The following is a 21,647-nucleotide window of genomic DNA, read 5'->3' on the forward strand; positions in this document are numbered from 1 at the left end:
CTTAGTTCCTTGACCAGGGATTGAACCCGGGCCCTCTGCAGTGAAAGTGCTGAGTAATCTTAATCAAAATCCCAGCAGGTTTTTTTTTTTTTTTTAATTTTGGGGGTGTGCTGGGTAGAGATTGACAAGCTGACTCTAAAATTCATACAGAAATGCAAAGGGCCTAGAATAACCAATACAATCCTTAAAAAAGAGCCACACTATCAAATATCAAGATTTACTATAAAGAAATTATAATTAATGCAATGTAGTAATGGTACTAAGATAGAACAAATAGTCCAACGGCACAGAATGAAGAGTTAGGAAAGAGAGCCACAGATATATGGTTGGTCACCTGATTTATGACAAAGGCACCAATGTCGTAGAGTAGAAAAATAATGGGCTTTTCAATAATGGTACTGGATCAACTTCTATCCATAAGAAAAAAAAAGTACCTTAATCTTTACCTTTAATTCATATACAAAAATTAATTTGAGATAGATCACAGACCTATATGTAAAAGGTAAAGCAATAAAGCTTCCAGAATAAAACACAGGAAATTATCTTCATAATCTTGGAGTAAGCAAAGATTCTTGAAAAGGTATGAAAGCACCTTCCATGGAAAAGAAGACTGATAATTTGGACTTCATTAAAATTAAAAACTTCCATTTATCAAAAGAAACAATTAAGAAAGTGAAAAAGCAAGCAACAGGGCTTCCCTGGTGGCGCAGTGGTTGAGAGTCCGCCTGCCGATGCGGGGGACACGGGTTCGTGCCCCGGTCTGGGAGGATCCCGCGTGCCGCGGAGCGGTTGGGCCCGTGAGCCATGGCCGTTGAGCCTGCGCGTCCGGAGCCTGTGCTCCGCGGCGGGAGAGGCCACAACAGTGAGAGGCCCACATACAGCAAAAAAAAAAAAAAAAAAAGCAAGCAACAGACTAGGAAAAGAAATGTCATTTGCCATACATATAGCTGACAAAGGACTTATATCCAAATATTAAAAACTCCTACAAATCATTAAGAAAAAGAGACAATTTAAAAATTGGTCAAGAGATGTGAACAGACACTTCACAAAAAAGGACAGCCAAATGTCTGATAAACATATGAAAAGATGTTCAACAATAAACAACAATTTAAAACCAGTGTGATACCTCCACATCCCTGTCAGAATGGTTAAAATTAAAAGACAAGAACCAAGTGCTGGTATTATTGGTGAGGATGTAGAGTAACTGGAACTTTCACATATGGCTGGTCAGGAGTAAAAACTGGTACAGCTCCTTTGAAAAACCAGCAATTCCACTCTGAGACATATAAACATATACCAAAAAAATGTGAATGCTTCGTCGATCAAAAGATATGTGTGAAAAAAGCATACAGCAGCTTTACTCATAATATTTCAAACCAAGTGGACACAAACCAAGTGTCAATGAACAGAATGACAGATAAAGAAATTGTAGCAAATAAATACGATGGAATATTATACAGCAATTTTTTTTAAACTACAAAAAAACCCAAACTGGATGAATTTCATGCTCATGTGTTGAATAAATGAAGCTAGACAGAAAGCTGAACATTTTGTATGAGTCCATTTATTAGCAATTCATGAATTAAAAAACTAATCAATGATAATAAATGGTCAGAAGCACAGTTACCTTTGGTTAGAAGATATAAACTGGGAAGGGCACAAGGGAGTCTTCAGGGGTGCTTAAAAATTCTGTATCTTAACCTGTTTGTAGTTTTACCTGTGTGTGTGTGTGTGTGCATGTGTCTGTGTGTGTATGAAAAATTCATTGAGCTATACATGTTAAGATTTGTGTACTTTAATGATGCTTTCCCATACAGCAATGAAACATTTTTTAAAAGTCTGCACATACAGAACAAAATCAAGGCATTTTTCCCAGGCTTGAGAACCAAGCACACCACTCTTATGTGTAATGGTCAGACTGGTCTGGAATGGCAATTGGTGCCATCCTCTTTCTCTTTCTGAGTATTAAAAAATTCACAGAACATCCAGTCCCTACCATCAGGAAACTTGCACAAGCCTCTTAGATAGCCTCATCCACCAGAGGGCAGACAGCAGAAGCAAGAACTACAATCCTGCAGCCTGTGGAACAAAAACCACATTCACAGAAAGATAGACAAGATGAAAAGGCAGAGGGCTATGTCCCAGATGAAGGAACAAGATAAAACCCAAGAAAAACAACTAAATGAAGTGGAGATAGGCAACCTTCCAGAAAAAGAATTCAGAATAATGATAGTGAAGATGATCCAGGACCTCGAAAAAAGAATGGAGGCAAAGATCGAGAAGATGCAAGAAATGTTTAACAAAGACCTAGAAGAATTAAAGAACAAAAAAACAGAGATGAACAATACAATAACTGAAATGAAAACTACACTAGAAGGAATCAATAGCAGAATAACTGAGGCAGAAGAACAGATAAGTGACCTGAAAGATGGAATGGTGGAATTCACTGCCAAGGAACACAATGAAGAAAAAAGAATGAAAAGAAATGAAGACAGCCTAAGAGACCTCTGGGACAACATTAAACGCAACAACATTCGCATTATAGGGGTCCCAGAAGGAGAAGAGAAAGAGAAGGGACCAGAGAAAATATCTGAAGAGATTATAGTCAAAAACTTCCCTAACATGGGAAAGAAAAGAGCCACCCAAGTCCAGGAAGCACAGAGTCCCATACAGGATAAACCCAGTGAGAAACATGCCAAGACACATAGTAATCAAATTGGCAAAAATTAAAGACAAAGAAAAATTATTAAAAACAGCAAGGGAAAAATGACAAATAACATATAAGGGAACTCCCATAAGGTTAACAGCTGATTTCTCAGCAGAAACTCTACAAACCAGAAGGGACTGGCATGATATACTTAAAGTGATGAAAGGGAAAAACCTACAACCAAGATTACTCTACCCAGCAAGGATCTCATTCAGATTCGATGGAGAAATCAAAAGCTTTACAGACAAGCAAAAGATAACAGAACTCAGCACCACCAAACCAGCTCTAAACAAATGCTGAAGGAACTTCTCTAAGTGGGAAACACAAGAGAAGAAAAGGACCTACAAAAACAAACCCAAAATAATTAAGAAAATGGTCAGAGGAACATACATATCGATATTACCTTAAACGTGAATGGATTAAATGCTCCAACCAAAAGACACAGGCTTGCTGAATGGATACAAAAACAAGACCCATCTATATGCTGTCTACAAGAGACCCACTTCAGATCTAGGGACACATTCAGACTGAAAGTGAAGGGATGGAAAAAGATATTCCATGCAAATGGAAATCAAAAGAAAGCCGGAGTAGCAATACTCATATCAGATAAAACAGACTTTAAAATAAAGAATGTTACAAGAGACAAGGAAGGACACTACATAATGATCAAGGGATCAATCCAAGAAGAAGATATAACAATTATAAATATATATGCACCCAACATAGGAACACCTCAATAAATAAGGCAACTGCTAACAGCTATGAAAGAGGAAATCAAAAAAAAAAAAAAAAAAAAAAGGAAATCGACAGTAACACTTTAACACCTCACTTACACCAATGGACAGATCATCCAAAATGAAAATAAATAAGGAAACAGAAGCTTTAAATGACACAATAGACCAGATAGATTTCATTGATATTTATAGGACATTCCATCCAGAAACAGCAGATTACACTTTCTCCTCAGGTGCACACGGCACATGCTCCAGGATAGATCACACCTTGGGTCACATATCAAGCGTCAGTAAATTTAAGGAAACTGAAATCATATCAAGCATCTTTTCTGACCACGACGCTATGAGATTAGAAATGAATGACAGGGAAAAAAACATAAAAAACACAAACACATGGAGGCTAAACAATATGTTACTAAATAACCAAGAGATCACTGAAGAAATCAAAGAGGAAATCAAAAAATACCTAGAGACAAATGACAATGAAAACACGATGATCCAAAACCTATGGGATGCAGCAAAAGCACTTCTAAGAGGGAAGTTTATAGCTATACAAGCCTACCTCAAGAAACAAGAAAAATCTCAAATAAGCAATCTAAACTTACACCTAAAGGAACTAGAGAAAGAAGAACAAACAAAACCCAAAGTTAGCAGAAGGAAAGAAATCATAAAGATCAGAGCAGAAATAAATGAAATAGAAACAAAGAAAACAAGAGCAAAGATCAATAAAACTACAAGCTGGTTCTTTGGGTAGATAAACAAAATCGATAAACCGTTAGCCAGACTCATCAAGAAAAAGAGGGAGAGGACTCAAATCAATAAAATTAGAAATGAAAAAGGAGAAGTTTCAATGGACACCGCAGAAATACAAACCATCCTAAGAGACTACTACAAGCAACTCTATGCCAATAAAATGGACAACCTGGAAGAAATGGACAAATTCTTAGAAAGGTATAACCTTCTAAGACTGAACCAGGAAGAAATAGAAAATATGAACAAACCAATCACAAGTAATGAAATTGAAACTGTGATGAAAAATCTTCCAACAAACAGAAGTCCAGGACCAGATGGCCTCACAGGTGAATTCTATCAAACATTTAGAGAAGAGCTAACACCCATCCTTCTCAAACTCTTCCAAAGAATTGCAGAGGAAGGAACACTCCCAAACTCATTCTATGAGGCCACCATCACCCTCATACCAAAACCAGACAAAGATACTACAAAAAAAGAAAATTACAGACCAATATCACTGATGAATATAGATGCAAAAATCCTCAACAAAACACCAGCAAACAGAATCCAACAACACATTAAAAGGATTATACACCATGATTAAGTGGGATTTATCCCAGGGATGCAAGGATTCTTCAATATACGTAAATCTATCAATGCGATATACCATATTAACAAACTGAAGAATAAAAACCATATGATCATCTCAATAGATGCAGAAAAAGCTTTTGACAAAATTCAACACCCATTTATGATAAAAACTCTCCAGGAAGTGGGCACAGAGGGAACTTACCTCAACATAATAAAGGCCATATATGACAAACCCACAGCAAACATCATTCTCAATGGTGACAAACTGAAAGCACTTCCTCTAAGATCAGGAACAAGACAAGGATGTCCACTCTCACCACTATTATTCAGCATAGTTTTGGAAGTCCTAGCCATGGCAATCAGAGAAGAAAAAGAAATAAAAGGAATACAAATTGGAAAAGAAGAAGTAAAACTGTCACTGTTTGCAGATGACATGATACTATACATAGAGAATCCTAAAGATGCCAGCAGAAAACTACTAGAGCTAATCAATAAATTTGGTAAAGTTGCAGGATACAAAATTAATGCACAGAAATCTCTTGCATTCTTATACACTAATGATGAAAAATTTGAAAGAGAAATTAAGGAAACACTCCATTTACCATTGCAACAAAAAGAATAAAATACCTAGGAATAAACCTACCTAGGGAGACAAAAGACCTGTATGTAGAAAACTATAAGACACTGATGAAAGAAATTAAAGATGATACCAACAGATGGAGAGATATATACCAGGTTCTTGGATTCGAAGAATCAATATTGTGAAAATGACTATACTACCCAAAGCAATCTACAGATTCAATGCAATCCCTATCAAATTACCAACGGCATTTTTTATGGAACTAGAACAAAAAATCTTAAAATTTGTATGGAGACACAAAAGACCCCGAATAGCCAAAGCAATCTTGAGGGAAAAAAACAGAGCAGGAGGAATAAGACTCCCTGACTTCAGACTATACTACAAAGCTACAGTAATCAAGACAATAGGGTACTGGCACAAAAACAGAAACATAGATCAATGGAACAAGATAGAAAGTCTAGAGATAAATCCACGCACTTATGGTCAACTCATCTATGACAAAGGAGGCAAGGATATATAATGGAAAAAAGACAGTCTCTTCAATAAGTGGTGCTGGGAAAACTGGACAGCTACATGTAAAAGAATGAAATTAGAACACTCCCTAACACCATAAACAAAAATAAACTCAAAATGGATTCGAGACCTAAATGTAAGACCGGACACTATAAAACTCTTAGAGGAAAACATAGGAAGAACACTCTTTGATATAAATCACAGCAAGATCTTTTTTGATCCACCTCCTAGAGTAATGGAAATAAAAACAAAAATAAGCAAATGGAACCTAATGAAACTTCAAAGCTTTTGCACAGCAAAGGAAACTATAAACAAGACGAAAAGACAACCCTCAGAATGGGAGAAAATATTTGCAAACGAATCAATGGACAAAGGATTAATTTCCAAAATATATAAACAGCTCGTGAAGCTCAATATTCAAAAAACAAACAACCCAATCCAAAAACAGGCAGAAGACCTAAATAGACATTTCTCCAAAGAAGACATACAGATGGCCAAGAAGCACATGAAAAGCTGCTCAATATCACTGATTATTAGAGAAATGCAAATCAAAACTACAATGAGCTATCTCCTCACACCAGTTAGAATGGGCATCATCAGAAAATCTACAAACAACAAATGCTGGAGAGGGTGTGGAGAAAAGGGAACCCTCTTGCACTGTTGGTGGGAATGTAAATTGATACAGCCACTATGGAGAACAGTATGGAGGTTCCTTAAAAAACTAAAAATAGAATTACCATATGACCCAGGAATCCCACTACTGGGCATATACCCAGAGAAAACCATAATTCAAAAAGATGCATGCACCCCAACGTTCATTGCAGCACTATTTACAATAGCCAGGACATGGAAGCAACCTAAATGCCCATCAACAGAGAAATGGATAAAGCAGATGTGTTACATATATACAATGGAATATTACTCAGCCATAAAAAGGAACGAAATTGGGTCATTTGTAGAGACGTGGATGGATCTAGAGACTGTCATACAGAGTGAAGTAAGTCAGAATGAGAAAAACAAATATTGTATATTAACGCATGTATGTGGAACCTAGAAAAATGGTACAGATGAACCAGTTTGTGGGGCCGAAATTGAGACACAGATGTAGAGAACAAACGTATGGACACCAAGGAGGGAAGTGGCGGGGTGGTGGTGGTGGTGGTGTGATGAATTGGGCGATTGGGATTGACATGTATACACTGATGTGTATAAAATTGATGACTAACAAGGACCTGCTGTATAAAAAAATAAAATAAAATTTAAAAATTATAAAAAAAAATTCTCAGAATAGTGTAGAAATCTTACAAATATTCTTCTTAGTTCCTGGAGAGGGGCCACCTCTGCTGGTGGAAAAAATGTGGCCTCAGAAGTGGGCATGCACAAATAGAGTGTTCCATACAACGCACAGAGTTCTGCAAGTGTGGTAGAGTATGTACAATCAGGAATGTTTCATTTTCAATTTGGCATGACCTGCTCTCATCATATAATGCTTATTTTCCTCTTGATATTAGAAAAAGAAAAAGAACTTCTGGATAAAGACAATGAAATGAAGTAGTATCACAATCTTCTTCCCCTAATACCTAACAAAATAAACAAAATGTATATGTGTGGGGGGTAGGAAACAGCCAAAAATCTACCTGTAATAACCAAACAAAGAACACCTTTGAGCTATAAACTTCAAAAGGGCAAGGGGGTGGTGAGGACTGTGAAACAGAAGACTCTGATGCAGTGTGGCAGAGCTGCTAACCAATCCATACCTTCACTCACCAGGAATGGTAATAGGAAAAGTGAGCAAATAAAATTAAAGAGTAAATTAATGGAATAAAAGTAATAAAGTGCGGAAATAAAATAGCAGAGAATGCTAACTAATTTGTAGCAAAGTAGACCAAAGTTCTAAGTAGGCAACTCTGAGGCAAGTCAAGGAAAAACTCTCAAAGAAAAGATCCTACATTCTGCTCCAGGGCTTTTGGCAGAGGCAAAAAAGGTCAGGAGTGCTTACATCTTCCAGAACTCTGCGTTGTACAAGAGGAACAAGCAAAGCTCATGAAAATATGATACATACTAAAATACTGGGAGTGGGCCACATACATGATATTGTTCACTTTCTTGAGCCAAACCCAACAAGGCCTATCCTAAACTAATTCTCTACCTCTTTACCCCAATTGCCTCAGGTTATAGACCAAAGCTCTCAAACAAAATGGGAGGAAAACACAAGGCAATTAGGCAACCATAATATACATGGTTTGTTTTTGTTTTTATTTAAGGAAAAAAGTAAGAAATTATGCAAAAGACAGTTGAAAATACAACAAAAATGAAAACAAAACCTCCCCTCAACATACACACACAGGAAACAGAACCCAGAAATTGACTGCTGGTGAATGCTCCACACTAAAAGATTCAAGAATATAAGTTCAATAAATCATGAGACCAAATATAATGATAAAATATCAAATGAGTGGAAAGTGGAGCCAAGGAACCAATTTAAAATTCAAAACACAAAACACAATCGCAGGGGGCTTCCCTGGTGGCTCAGTGGTTAAGAATCTGCCTGCCAATGCAGGGGACACGGGTTCGAGCCCTGGTCTGGGAAGATCCCACATGCCGTGGAGCAACTAAGCCTGTGGGCCACAACTACTGAGCCTGTGCTCTAGAGCCCGCAAGCCACAACTACAGAAGCCCACATGCATAGAGCCCATGCTCCACAAGAAGAGAAGCCAATAAGAAGCCTGCGCACCACAACGAAGAGCAGCCCCCACTTGCCGCAACTAGAGAAAGCCCACGGGCAGCAATGAAGACCCAATGCAGCCAAAAATAAATAAATAAATAGATTTACTGAAAAAAAAAAAAAAGACATTAAAGTATCCCGAGAAAAGAACATAGATATGGAGGACAGACAAAGAAGTCAACATCTGAATAGTAACTGGAGCCTCTGAAGTAAAGACAAAACATATGGAACAGGAAATATATAGATACATAAAGTAGAAAATTTTTCTTGCAGGAAGGAAGAATCTCAATTTGAAAGGGAGCATCATAGGTAGTGGGGAAGACTGAAAAAGAAACATCAACCTCCAGACATACTCTGGTTAAGTAAATAATTTCAAATATAATGAATGATATAATTTCTAAAGAAACAAGTTAGAAAAAAAAATAGGGCTTCCCTGGTGGCGCAGTGATTGAGAATCTGCCTGCCAATGTGGGGGACATGGGTTCGGGCCCTGGTCTGGGAGGATCCCGCATGCCGTGGAGTGACTAAGCCCGTGAGCCACAACTACTGAGCCTGCGTGTCTGGAGCCTGTGCTCCGCAACAGGACAGGCCGCGACAGTGAGAGGCCCGCACACCTCGATGAGGAGCGGCCCCCGCTTGCCACAACTGGAGAAAGCCCTCGCACAGAAACGAAGACCCAACACAGCCAAAAATAAATAAGTAAATAAATTTAAAGATCCTCAAATTTAAAAATAATAATAATAATAAGTCACTCACAAGGAGAATATAAAACATTGATAATATTCAAAGCGTTAGTCTCCCCTTAAGCAGGGAGCCCTGGCAGTGGAAGCACCGAGTCCTAACCACCAGGCTGCCAGGGAATTCCCCCGCCCCAGCCCCACTTTTTTTTGGCAGGGAATCAGTTTTTTTTTTTTTTTTTTTTTTTTTTTTTTTTTTTTTTTCTTTTTGCGGTATGTGGGCCTCTCACTGCTGTGGCCTCTCCCGTTGCGGAGCACAGGCTCCGGACGCGCAGGCCCAGCGGCCATGGCTCACGGGCCCAGCCGCTCCGCGGCATATGGGATCCTCCCAGACCGGGGCACGAACCCGTATCCCCTGCATCGGCAGGCGGACTCTCAACCACTGCGCCACCAGGGAGGCCCAGGGAATCAGTTTTTAATTAAAGGAATACTATGGAAACAAATCACTTGTACTCCCAAAAGATTTTGTTCATGTAACACTTGTAAATAACTTCTTTCAAAAGGCAAAGATACAAGAAATGGGGAATTCCCTGGCAGTCCAGTGGTTAGGACTCTGTGCTTTCACTCCCAGAGCCTGGGTTCAATCCCTGGTCCGGGAACTAAGACCTCACAAGCTGCTTGGTGCAGCCATTTATAAACAAAGGTGGGGGGGGGCTTCTCTGGTGGTCCAGGGGTAAAGAATCCACCTTACAATGCAGGAGACTCTGGTTCGATCCCTGGTCAGGGAACTAAGATTCCACATGTCATGGGGCAACTAAACCTGCGTGCCACAACTACTGAGCTCGCACGCCTCAACTAGAGCCCGCATGTGGCAAACTACAGGGCCCACGAGCTCTGGAACCCGCGCGCCACAACTACAGAGCTGAAGCGCCCTGCAGCCTGAGCGTCACAACTAGAGAAGAGAAAACCCGCATGCCACAGCTAGAGAAGCCATGAAGAGCCCACATGCTGCAACAAATGATCCTGCATGCCTCAACGAAGATCCCGCATGCTACAACTAAGACACAACGCAGCCAGAAGTAAACAAATAAAATAAAATAAAAAAATAATAAACATATAAAAATAAATTTTAAAAATTTTTGAAAAAGAAAAGAAAAAAAGATACAAGAAATGAAGCAAAGAAACCTTCTCCTAAATTAAGCTGTCATTAAGAGCAAACTGTAACTCTGATAACAAAGGGTAAAATTCCTATGTTGAGTTTTCCTGACCGTTTCTTTCTTTCAGTTTTATTGAGCTATAATTGACATACAGCACTGTAAATTTAAGGTATACAGCATAATTACTTGATTTACACATATTGCAAACTGATTACCATGATAAATTTAATTAACATCCATGACTTCATACAGTTATATGGGGGAGGGGGTTTTCTTGTGATGAGAACTACTCTCTTAGCAACTTTCAAATGTACAACAGTGTTAGCTACATTCACCATGCTGTACATTACATCCCCACTACTTATTTATCTTTTTTTTGTTTTGTTTTGTTTTGTTTTGTTTTTTGCGGTACGCGGGCCTCTCACTGTTGTGGACTCTCCTGCTGCGGAGCACAGGCTCCAGACGCCCAGGCTCAGTGGCCATGGCTCACGGGCCCAGCCGCTCTGCGGCATGTGGGATCTTCCCGAACCGGGGCACGAACCCGTGTCCCCTGCATTGGCAGGCGGACTCTCAACCACTGCGCCACCAGGGAAGCCCAACTTATTTATCTTATAAATGGAAGTTTGTACCTTTTGACTACCCTCATCCAGTCCCTCCCACCAACCTCCTGCCTCTGGTAACCACAAATCTGATCTCTTTTTCTAGAACTGACATTTCTTGCTACAAGTCATTTTAAAACCCACCTAAAATGTAAAGGTTTGTTTGTCAAGAACTGTAAAACATGTTTAGATAATGACAATAAATCACAAAGCATGGCTGGTATAGGAAATGATAGCCTATAAACTGTATTAGTTCAAATTTACTTCAGATATAATTAATTTCTCCACTACAATACACAATGCCATAAGACAAGTACTGAGAGAAAAAATGAGTATCAAGATTATTATACATAGCCATTCTGATGTTTGAGTATATAAAGGCAACAAATAAACATTCTCAATCGTGAAAGAATGCAAGGAATATAGAATCCAAAGTCCTCCTTAAACAAACAAAAACACTTGAAAAAGAAAAAAATAAAAAAGAATTAGTAGTAATCATTGAATCCAACTATCAATATATATAGGACTAAGCTAAATAACAGGAGTGGTGGGACATGAGGCAGGGAGATGTCTATAGATCTAAAAGGAAGAATACTATAAGCAACAAAATTCAGGAGGTAGAGGGTAGTGCAGGGGAAAGAAGTTTAAGAGAGACAATTACCTCATTTTCAGAGAAGGGAGCAATTTATACCATCTAAATCTAAAATAAAAATTCAATCTTTCAATAATTTATTTAATCTCTTTGACCTTAGAAAGATCTTTTAGGACCTCTTAGAGTGAAGAACAATATCTAAGATTCAGTAGTTCATAGTTTTTTTGTTTTGGGTTTTTTTTTTTTTTTTTTTTTTTTGCGGTACGCGGGCCTCTCACTGTTGTGGCCTCTCCCGTTGCGGAGCACAGGCTCCGGACACGCAGGCTCAGCGGACATGGCTCATGGGCCCAGTCGCTCCGTGGCATGTGGGATCTTCCCAGACCGGGGCGCGAACCCATGTCCCCTGCGTTGGCAGGCAGACTCTCAACCACTGCGCCACCAGGGAAGCCCCCATATAGTTTTATTTCTGTTTCATTTTTTAAATGTTTCATTCAAGTAAAATGAAAATTAATATTCAATTCTTATAAGTCAAAACTTACATATTATATTTTATATACTTGAATATTATAAAATTATAATAATTTCACTTTAGTTTTATTTTCTTCTAATAAATTCAAATAAAAATTAATTTAATTACAAAGATGTTCAACATAATCCTATTCTTAAAAAAAATCCATGCATTTTTCTAGCCATCCATCTAGTCTTCCACTAAACATACACATAGAGAATTATCTGGAATGTTAATCAAAGTTAACAACTGCTTATTTCTGAGGGGTTTAGATTTTAGGTATTTTATTGCTTTATTCTTTCTACTTTTCTGTATTATTTGGACTTTAAACAAGCATGTATTGTACTTATAAACATAACACAATTTTTTTCTTTTTTAAATCAGAAAAACAACTATTTGACCATTATAATCTTTCCCCAGAGTTTCACCAGCTGGAGAGGCAGTCCAGGAAGAATATCTTTTAGCCTAGCAAAAAAAAAAAAACCTCAATGCGGAAGTGCTGCTATATCAACAAGGACACAAAATCTCAATGTAAGCTTTCTAGGTTTTAAAATTTTCTCTCTTCGGGCTCAGCAGTACCTGACTGAATAAACTGTATCATTAACAGATGTATAGTATCTGCAGAAACACCCCCAAAATCTCATACCTTCACAACAGGATGTCCCCCAGTAGATGCTTTCACTGCTCCTCGGCTACCTTCAGTTTCATAATGGGCTCGATGATGAGTTTTAGGTTGCACTTCTATTTTCAGTTCATATTGTCCAAAATGAGTTGGTAAAGGCCAGTCTAGTGGAGGTAATGAAGACGTGCTATAAACAAAACACACAAAGATGCATTTCACCACACTAGTATTGTCAAGCAATGATTCAAATTACTTGCACCAACATTTCTTCCCATGATCATTGAAGCAAAGTATTCAAAAAATAAAATAAAAAAAATAAAACTTCACTTAATAAGTTATAACACTGGATATGGTGGGTGTTTAAGAAATAATTCTTTAACCTGAAGAATAAAATCAATTTTATCTACTTTTTAGTTTCATATATATATTTTTAAAAGGATAAATTCTAACATTTCATAAAACTGTAACTTTCTCAAGTATGTGTATATAATTACAAAAACAATCAAAATAATTTAAACAGCTTAAAAGGGAGAGGTTCATTTAGATATATTAGCATTGAAAATATGGCATTAGAAAAGAAACAACTTCTATGTCCACAGGTCAAATATTAATGGACCAAAACCTAGAATGATCTGTATTAGAAAGTAATATCTTCTTAATGATTGGTGAAATGGGACTTTAAAGGTCTCTTCTACCTTTGAAATGCTATCATGCCTACAGTAAATTCCTAAATCATTTCATTACTTCCTTGAATGTCCTCAGCCTAGCTTTACCAGCTACTCTGAAGCTCAAAGGTATTAATTTTTATTAGTCTGAAGCAACAACTCAACTTCATCAACTCTCAGCGAGTTTCTGCACTTGTTCAAGCAAACCCCTAAAAAGATTAAGATAATCTTCAGATGCAAAGTGATGGGCTCAAAGGAATCTTCAATACCATAATTCCATATTATATTTTTCTAAAGATCTAGATCCAGAAATAAACATTCATACCAACAAAAAACCATTTTTTAAAAAAGTAAACAGACCCAACTCCGTGTGGGGATTTAATACATTGTAAGTTGTCTTTTCTAATCAATTATAGACTAGATTGATTCTATAAATGGCATTGTGGTAACTGATAAGCCATTTAGAAAATAAAGTCATTACAATAGTCTTTACTCCAGTCCTTAGCCGGACTCAAGATTCAAAAAATATATATACATATATATATATATATATATATATATATATATACATATTCTACATATGTTACATACATATATTATAAAAATTATACATAGGGGCTTCCCTGGTGGCGCAGTGGTTGGGAGTCCGCCTGCCAATGCAGGGGACGCGGGTTTGTGCCCCGGTCCGGGAGGATCCCGCATGCTGCGGAGCGGCTGGGCCCGTGAGCCATGGATGCTGAGCCTGCATGTCCGGAGCCTGTGCTCTGCAGCGGGAGAGGCCACGGCAGTGAGAGGCCCGCGTACCGCAAAAAAAAAAAAAAAAAAATTATACATAAAAATTTGTTAGAAACTTATGAAAGTTAGATTTTTTTATTTGTAGTTACTTTAGAGTGGGGTATGCTTTCAAATATAACATAAAATCCAAAAGCCGTGAAGGAAAAGACAAACTTGAATATATAAAATTTAAAAATTCCTCTACAACAACAAAAAAATCACAAACTTATAAAGTCAAAAGACAAAAAAAAATTATGGAAAAGAACACTTGCTACAAATATAAAAAGCAAATTTCACTTGTTCTTAAAAATATAAAAAGCCTATTCCCAAGTGGTTTTATTAGTAATTTAATTCATACTATAATCAATCTTTTACAAGAAGCTTTTGTGGATAAGAAAATTCCTTCTAGGGATTCTTAAATGTAATTAATTTGTTATTATCTACAACTCATTATACACTTTAAAAATTATAACTTTAGCCTATCTAAAGACACTTTTAAGACTAAAAGGAAAATAAATGTGGACTTTGTCTGGAAGAAACTGAAGAAAAAAAAAAAGGAGGAGGAAGAAAAACAGTCAAATAATTCTATATAGATAATGTAGTTACATGCCACCAATAACACATAAACATGAAAAATGACCATCATCTATTTCCATCAACTCACCGAAATATAGGGGTGTGACCAGGCTTTGGTTTGCTCCAGGTAAAGGGTGAAGGAACTGAAAGAAATTGGTCACCAGATGAATCTTTCTTTAAAGGATACTGAGATCCAAGGCCATCATCTATTGAAGTTTCCCGGGATGGTGAAAGATTCCCTTGGTCATCTGAACAGAGCTCTAATTTTCCTGGTAGTACGGTAGCTTGATCTTCAGAAGTCTTCCTTGTTTTCAGAGGAATATCAGTCTCTACACAGTACTGAAATGGAAAAAGTGCAGGGCCAAGGCCTGATCCACCCTGGACAGAAGCATTGAGCCAGGTATCTTCTGTTACACTTCCCCTGGGGGAGTGACCAGGAGAAGGAACAGGTGAGTGATGAGGCGAAAGGGACCCAGCATAACAAACCTCAGCACTAGAGTGCCGCCGTTTCCCACAAGGGGAAGTAGGCCTTGATGAGGGTCCTGAGGCTGGCCTGGGGCTCAGCCAATTCTCATCAGTGACACTAGATCTAGGAGAGTGGCAAGGAGACTGCCTAGGTGACAAGGAGTGTCCAAGTCCATACTGTTGATTCCAGGACTCTTCTCCATGGCAGCCTCCTGGGGAGCCACCAGGAGAAGTCAGAGGGGATCCGAGAGTAAATCGGGCAGCAGCTTCATTCAACTCCGAATCCACATCATCATAAATATGTGAAAGAGATTCACAAGAAGACGCATCTGAGAACCAGCTCCTAGAAGAGATACTGCTGGCAGGACTAGGACTAAGGGAAGACTCCCGGTAGGATGGCTCAAGAGGAAGATAGAGATGATCTCTAGAAGGCCTTTCCAAATATTCCCTTTCTGGGTCATTTATGTGTAGGTCATCTTCATGAGCATCAATTTCTTGATGACAGTTAGGAGAGATGGATGTAATTTGAATACTTGGGCACTCAAAGGGTTTGGGACCACCTAATGGGCTGTATTTAGATTCAGGAATTTCACAAGTTCCTTCATAGTTTTTGTGACCTTGGAGCTGAAACGATGGTGACAAAACAGAAGAGTGAGACGGTAATCCATGATGTGGTAAGCAAAGTGGTGAGTTTAAAGTAGATGGAGGTGGATCTACATTAAAGATGTAAATGGATGCACAATCATCTGGCTCAAGATCTATGGGGGTTGGGGGGGAGCAAAAAAGAAAAAAATTAACAAAACAAGAAATTAGAAATCTTAGATGTATAATTACTAGATGAGAACGTAAATAATAATAATCTTGAGAGGAAGAAAGTGGGACATAAAATGTACATTAGCTCCACTGAAGAGTGGTGTGTGTGTGTGTTTTAATGTATCTGATTATTTCTGCAGATATATATAATTATCACATATTTAATTTTTTCTTTTTCTGTATTTCTGTATTTTCTAAAATAAGAATCTGAAAAAAATAAATGCTTTTATAAAAGAAATAACCATATCCATAATTCTAAAACATATTCACAGAATTATGTAATGATATGATCATATAAATTCAGCCTCATCTGGGGTCTGCAGGTTAAAATGGAGTAAAGGATAAAGCAGTCTTTGAAAGGTTTTTAATTATAAGTATACACACTAGTTTATTAATGCAAAGTATTACAGACTGAAATTCAGGAGACCTAGACACTAGCCTACCTCTGCCATTAGTTGTGAGCTTAGTCACATATTTTGACCTCTCCAAGGCCTCAGTTTCCTTGCAATGAAATTCAGGAAATGTTTATGATGAACAGAAAGAGTTCTTCCCTTCACAGTCACACCATCAAGAATTCATATCTTTGGTCATGGCAAACCAGGTTACAAAAGACACATGACCCCACTGGATCCTTTACCTCAAATAGAAAATAACTCAACAGGGCTTTTAACTATTGATTAATTGTTAAAGTAATCCTCATAAAGGCAGAACTTTTAAAATGTACCCCTTGCTAGAGTATTTAACACTAAACAAGTCCTGCCAAATTACCTACTGAGAGCACCTGCAGCAATAAGGGTGTTTTTTGCAACTTCACTTTTTGGAAGGAACGATTATTTTCCATTTTCACAGAGGCAGAAGTAGTACTAACCCCTCATACAAGGTACTGGTTGAACACGTTCATTTTTTCCAAAGAGATCATCACTGGGAAACCAAAGACAAAACTGTTCATAGATACAACAAAGAGAAGCACAAATCTGTAGCCTCTTCTCAAAAGTACTCAAGTAGATCATATTTAATTACATAAGTACCAGTGGAAAATAACAAACACATGTCTTTAGACTCTTGGTGTTGTCATTAGCCAGCATCCTATAATTTAACTGCCTCCATAAGTCCTAGATTTTGGAGCTTTTAAGATGTTCTGTGGTTAGTGAATATACTCAGTAAAGAGTTCTTACATATATTAAAACAACAAAACAAAACTCCCTAGGTTTAAACCCTGGCTCTGCCTTTCCACCACTGTGTGAACATGGACAAGTTACTTAACCTGCTTGAACCTCAGTTTTCTGAGGCACTTTTTTCTATAAAACTGGAAGGCTGTGAGTAGAGTATTACCTGAAATGCACAGGACCATTTTAAGGCAAGCAACCTAATACAATGACTAATATTTAGCAAGAACCCAATACATATCTTATTTTTTTTAATTCTGAAATATTTCCTAATAAATTGAAACACCTTTCTAAGTATACCACTCACTCCACTCTCTCACCCCACTTACTGAATCAAGAGAAGAAGGAAATCAGAACACCAAAGAAGAAAACCCATCTGTGACTTAGATAAAAAGCTGAAGGGGGCTTCCCTGGTGGCGTAGTGGAATCCACCTGCCAGTGCAGGGGACATGGGTTCAAGCCCTGGTCCGGGAAGATCCCACATGCCACGGAGCAACTAAGCCTGTGCACCACAGCTACTGAGCCTGCACTCTAGAGAGCCCACGAGCCACAACTACTGAGCCCGCATGCTGCAACTACTGAAGCCTGCCTGCCTGGAGCCGGTGCTCCACAAGAGAAACCACCGCAATGAGAAGCCCGCGTACTGCAACGAAGAGTAGCTCCCGCTCACTGCAACTAGAGAAAGCCCACATGCAGCAACGAAGACCCCAAGACAGCCAAAAATAAAAACAAATGAATAAATTTATTGAAAAAAATAAAAAAGCTGAAGGGAAAAGCTATTAAAAATAAACAACAAGGACTTCACTGGTGGCACAGTGGTTAAGAATCTGCCTGCCAATGCAGGGGACACAGATTCGAGCCCTGGTCCGGGAAAATCCCACATGCCGCGGAGCAACCAAGCCCGTGAGCCACAACTACCAAGCCTGCGTGCTGCAACTACTGAAGCCCGCACGCCTAGAGCCAGTGCTCCGCAACAAGAGAAGCCATCGCAATGAGAAGCCCATGCACCACAATGAAGAGTAGAAAGCCCGTGGGCAACAAGGAAGACCCAACACAGCCAAAAATACATAAATAAGTAAATTTATTTTAAAAATAAATAAATAAACAACAAAATGAAGAGGTTTGGGGGAAAATGGGGAGTGACTGCTAATGGGTATTGGGTTTCTTTCTGGGGTGATGAAAATGTTGTAACGGTGACTGTGGTAATGGTTGCACTATTCCGTGAATAAACTAAAAACCACTAAATTGTAAACTCTAAATGGGTGAGTTGTACGGTATGTAAATTATATCTCAATAAAGCTGTAATAAATATATCATGAACATTAATACGTATATTTTTCACGATTAAAAGATAAACAATTTGTTTCTTCTCTGACTGTGAGAAAATCATCAGAGAAATTGTAAACAAGTGCTATCACCTCACATGTAACATGTTCATGCATGTCCTGGTCTACATGGGTATATATGTTATACAGTTGTGACCATAACAGTTCTGGGTTTTTTAAAAAACCTTTTATTAAAGGATAAGGTACATACACAAAAGTACACATATCGTAAGTATATCGTTTGGGTAAACTGTCACAAACATACACACCCTGTAATAGCTCCCTTTAAAAAAAGAACACGGGAGGAGGTACAAACTACTATATAAAAAGTAGATAAACAACAAGGTCCTACTGTATGGCACAGGAAGTTATATTCAATATCCTGTAATAAACTATAATGGAAAAGAATCTGAAAAAGAATATATATATATATATATATATATATATATATATGTACACACACATACATAAATACCTGAATCCCTTTGCTGTACACCAGAAACTAATACAACACTGTAAATCAACTATACTTCAAAAAAAAAATCTCAGAAGTCCCCCTTTGGCTCCCTTCCAAGTTATTACCTCTCCCACAAAAGTAACCACTATACTGACTTCTAACATCCTAGATTTGTTTTGCCTATTTAACATACAACTTGGTCTTTCAATTTTTTCATATTATATTGGGCTTTATAAAGTTTCTAAACAATTTTCAAGGCCATATAAAATGTCAAAAGTCAATGAATGATCACAGTTATTTCCTACATTTTACTCTTATAAATAATGTAGCATTGAACATCTCTATACCTATAGCTTTTTATCTTCTTTTGAAGTAGTCTTCAAGGACAAATTAAGGGCAGAGTTACTAGATGACAGGGCACACACATTTTTAGCACTCCTACTACATAGAGACATTTGTTTCAGAAGACTTGTTTTAATTTGCAACACTGGAGGGACATAAGACAGTTTCTTCAACCAAGATGTTATTTTAAAATTTAGTGTAATTTAGGACTAAAATGGTTCTGTATGAAATATGTTTGTAGGCTGCAAAGAACAGAAAACTGAACCCAAAGTAGCTGAGGGGGAGGGGCAGTATTTTTCATCCAACAATAACACCAGGTCCAAAGGTAGAACATCTCCAGTGTAGGTGTTATTTCTTCAGTTCAACAAAGTCATTAACCAGTTTCTTTCTGTATTCCCATTTTGCCATTTCGCAGGTGCTAACTTTGTCCTATTCACTTTTCAACCATATATGTGTATTTTGCCCTAAAACCAGAAGCAATGTGATCATTCATTTAATAAATATTTTTTGAGTAGCTACTATATAGCAGGCATGTTGTAGACACTGAAAACATGAGTAAGCTTTACATACGAGTGAAGTCCCCATCCTCTTAGAATTTAAATTCTAGTAAAATGTCAGGTGGTGATATTTGCTATAAGGAAAAATAAAATAGAATAAGGAGAATGGAGTAGGGAAGAGGGGAAGTTACTTTAGATAGGTCAGAAAAGGGCTCTTTCTCCAATGTTTGAGGAGATACCAAAAGGATATGAGGAATGAGCTATACAGAGATCTAGGGGAAGAATATTGTGGGCATAGGAAATAGTGAGTGCAAAAGGCCTGAGAACGGAGTATTTTTGGAGTTTATGAGAAAAAGCAAGAAGGCCAGTGGGAATAGAGTGAGGAGATAAAATGATAAGGGCTTGGTGGGGGGGAGCACTGGCTACTCAAGTAAGGCCTCACAAACCAGTAGAATGACTGGTTTTTATTACGAGATGAGAAACCACTGGAGGGGTGTAAGCAAAGGAGTGTCATGATCTGATATATATAATCTGATATACATTTAAGAAACTATTGTTATAAGCCAGGTGCAAAATAATGGAGCATAAGGACCCAGGAGGTGGTGGGTTGTACAAGTAGAGGAAACATTAAGAAGTGAGTTTTTTTTTTATTACAGTAGAGCTGTCAGAACTCGCTGATGAATTAAATGGGAGAAAGAGGGGACTCAAAGATGACACCAAGGTTTTGGGCCTGAACTACTACAAGAACAGTACTTCTAATTACTGAAATGAAGGAGAAAATGAGAAAGAGTTGAGAGATATGAAATAAAAAACTTTACTTTGTACATATTAAATGTGAGATTCCAATAAACTTTCCAAGTAGAGATATCAAGTAGATAGTGACATTAAAAAGTCTCAGCCTGGGGACTTTCCTAGCAGTCCAGTGGTTAAGACTCCACACTCCCAATGCAGGAGGCACGGGTTCGATCCCTGGCTGGGAGCTGAGATCCTGCATGCCGCATGGCGCGGCCTAAAAAAAAAAAAGTCTCAGCCTGGCCATGTAAATTTGGGAGTCTTATGAATGTATAGATAATATTTGAAGCCATAAGACCACAAGAGATGACTAGGGAGTGAGTTTAGATAGAGATAGATATAGAAGAAAGCAGGCCACAGGGAGATCAGCTCGGTGCTTTGCGATGACCTAGAGGGATGGGATAGGGAGGATGGGAGGGAGGCTCAAGAGGGGGGGATAGGGCTTCCCCGGTGGCGCAGTGGTTGAGAGTCTGCCTCCCGATGCAGGGGACGCGGGTTCGTGCCCCGGTCCAGGAAGATCCCACATGCCACGGAGCGGTTAGGCCCGTGAACCATGGTCGCTGAGCCTGCGCGTCCGAAGCCTGTGCTCCGCAAAGGGAGAGGCCACAACAGTGAGAGGCCTGCGTACTGCAAAAAAAAAAAAAAAAAAAAAAGAGGGAGGGGATATATGTATGCATATGGCTGATTCACTTTGGTGTACAACAGGAACTAATACAGTATTGTGAAGCAATTATACTCCAATAAAGATCTATTAAAAAAAAGAAGAAGAAAGCAGGCAACTGAGGCATAGAGGATTCCAAACTTCAGCGACAGGGAGACAAAAAAAGAATGGATAAGAAGAAGAGACAGTCAGTGAAATGGAAGAACCAAAAGTGTGGCATACCAGAATCCAAGTGAAGAAAGTGTTCATTCATTCAACAACTATTTATAATGTGATTAGTATTTTCTAGGAATTGTTCTAGATGCTAGGTATAAATAAGACATGCATGGTCCTTGCCCTCATGAAGTGTACAGTCTCAGAGGAGATCGACAAAAATT

At 38.2% G+C, this 21,647-nt stretch overlaps 1 protein-coding gene across 1 annotated transcript in view; it reads right to left on the reverse strand.

Moving 5' to 3' along the window:
- Positions 1-21,647, reverse strand: part of NFATC3 (nuclear factor of activated T cells 3) — a 137,920-nt gene that overhangs the window by 76,878 nt on the left and 39,395 nt on the right. The window contains 2 exon segments of the mRNA XM_081217752.1: positions 12,762-12,924; positions 14,841-15,975. Coding sequence (XP_081073878.1) covers positions 12,762-12,924; positions 14,841-15,975 — 1,298 coding nt within the window.

This window comes from Mesoplodon bidens (assembly GCF_964165515.1).
Source record: "Mesoplodon bidens genome assembly, chromosome: 18".
NCBI classification, from domain to species: Eukaryota; Metazoa; Chordata; class Mammalia; order Artiodactyla; family Ziphiidae; genus Mesoplodon; species Mesoplodon bidens.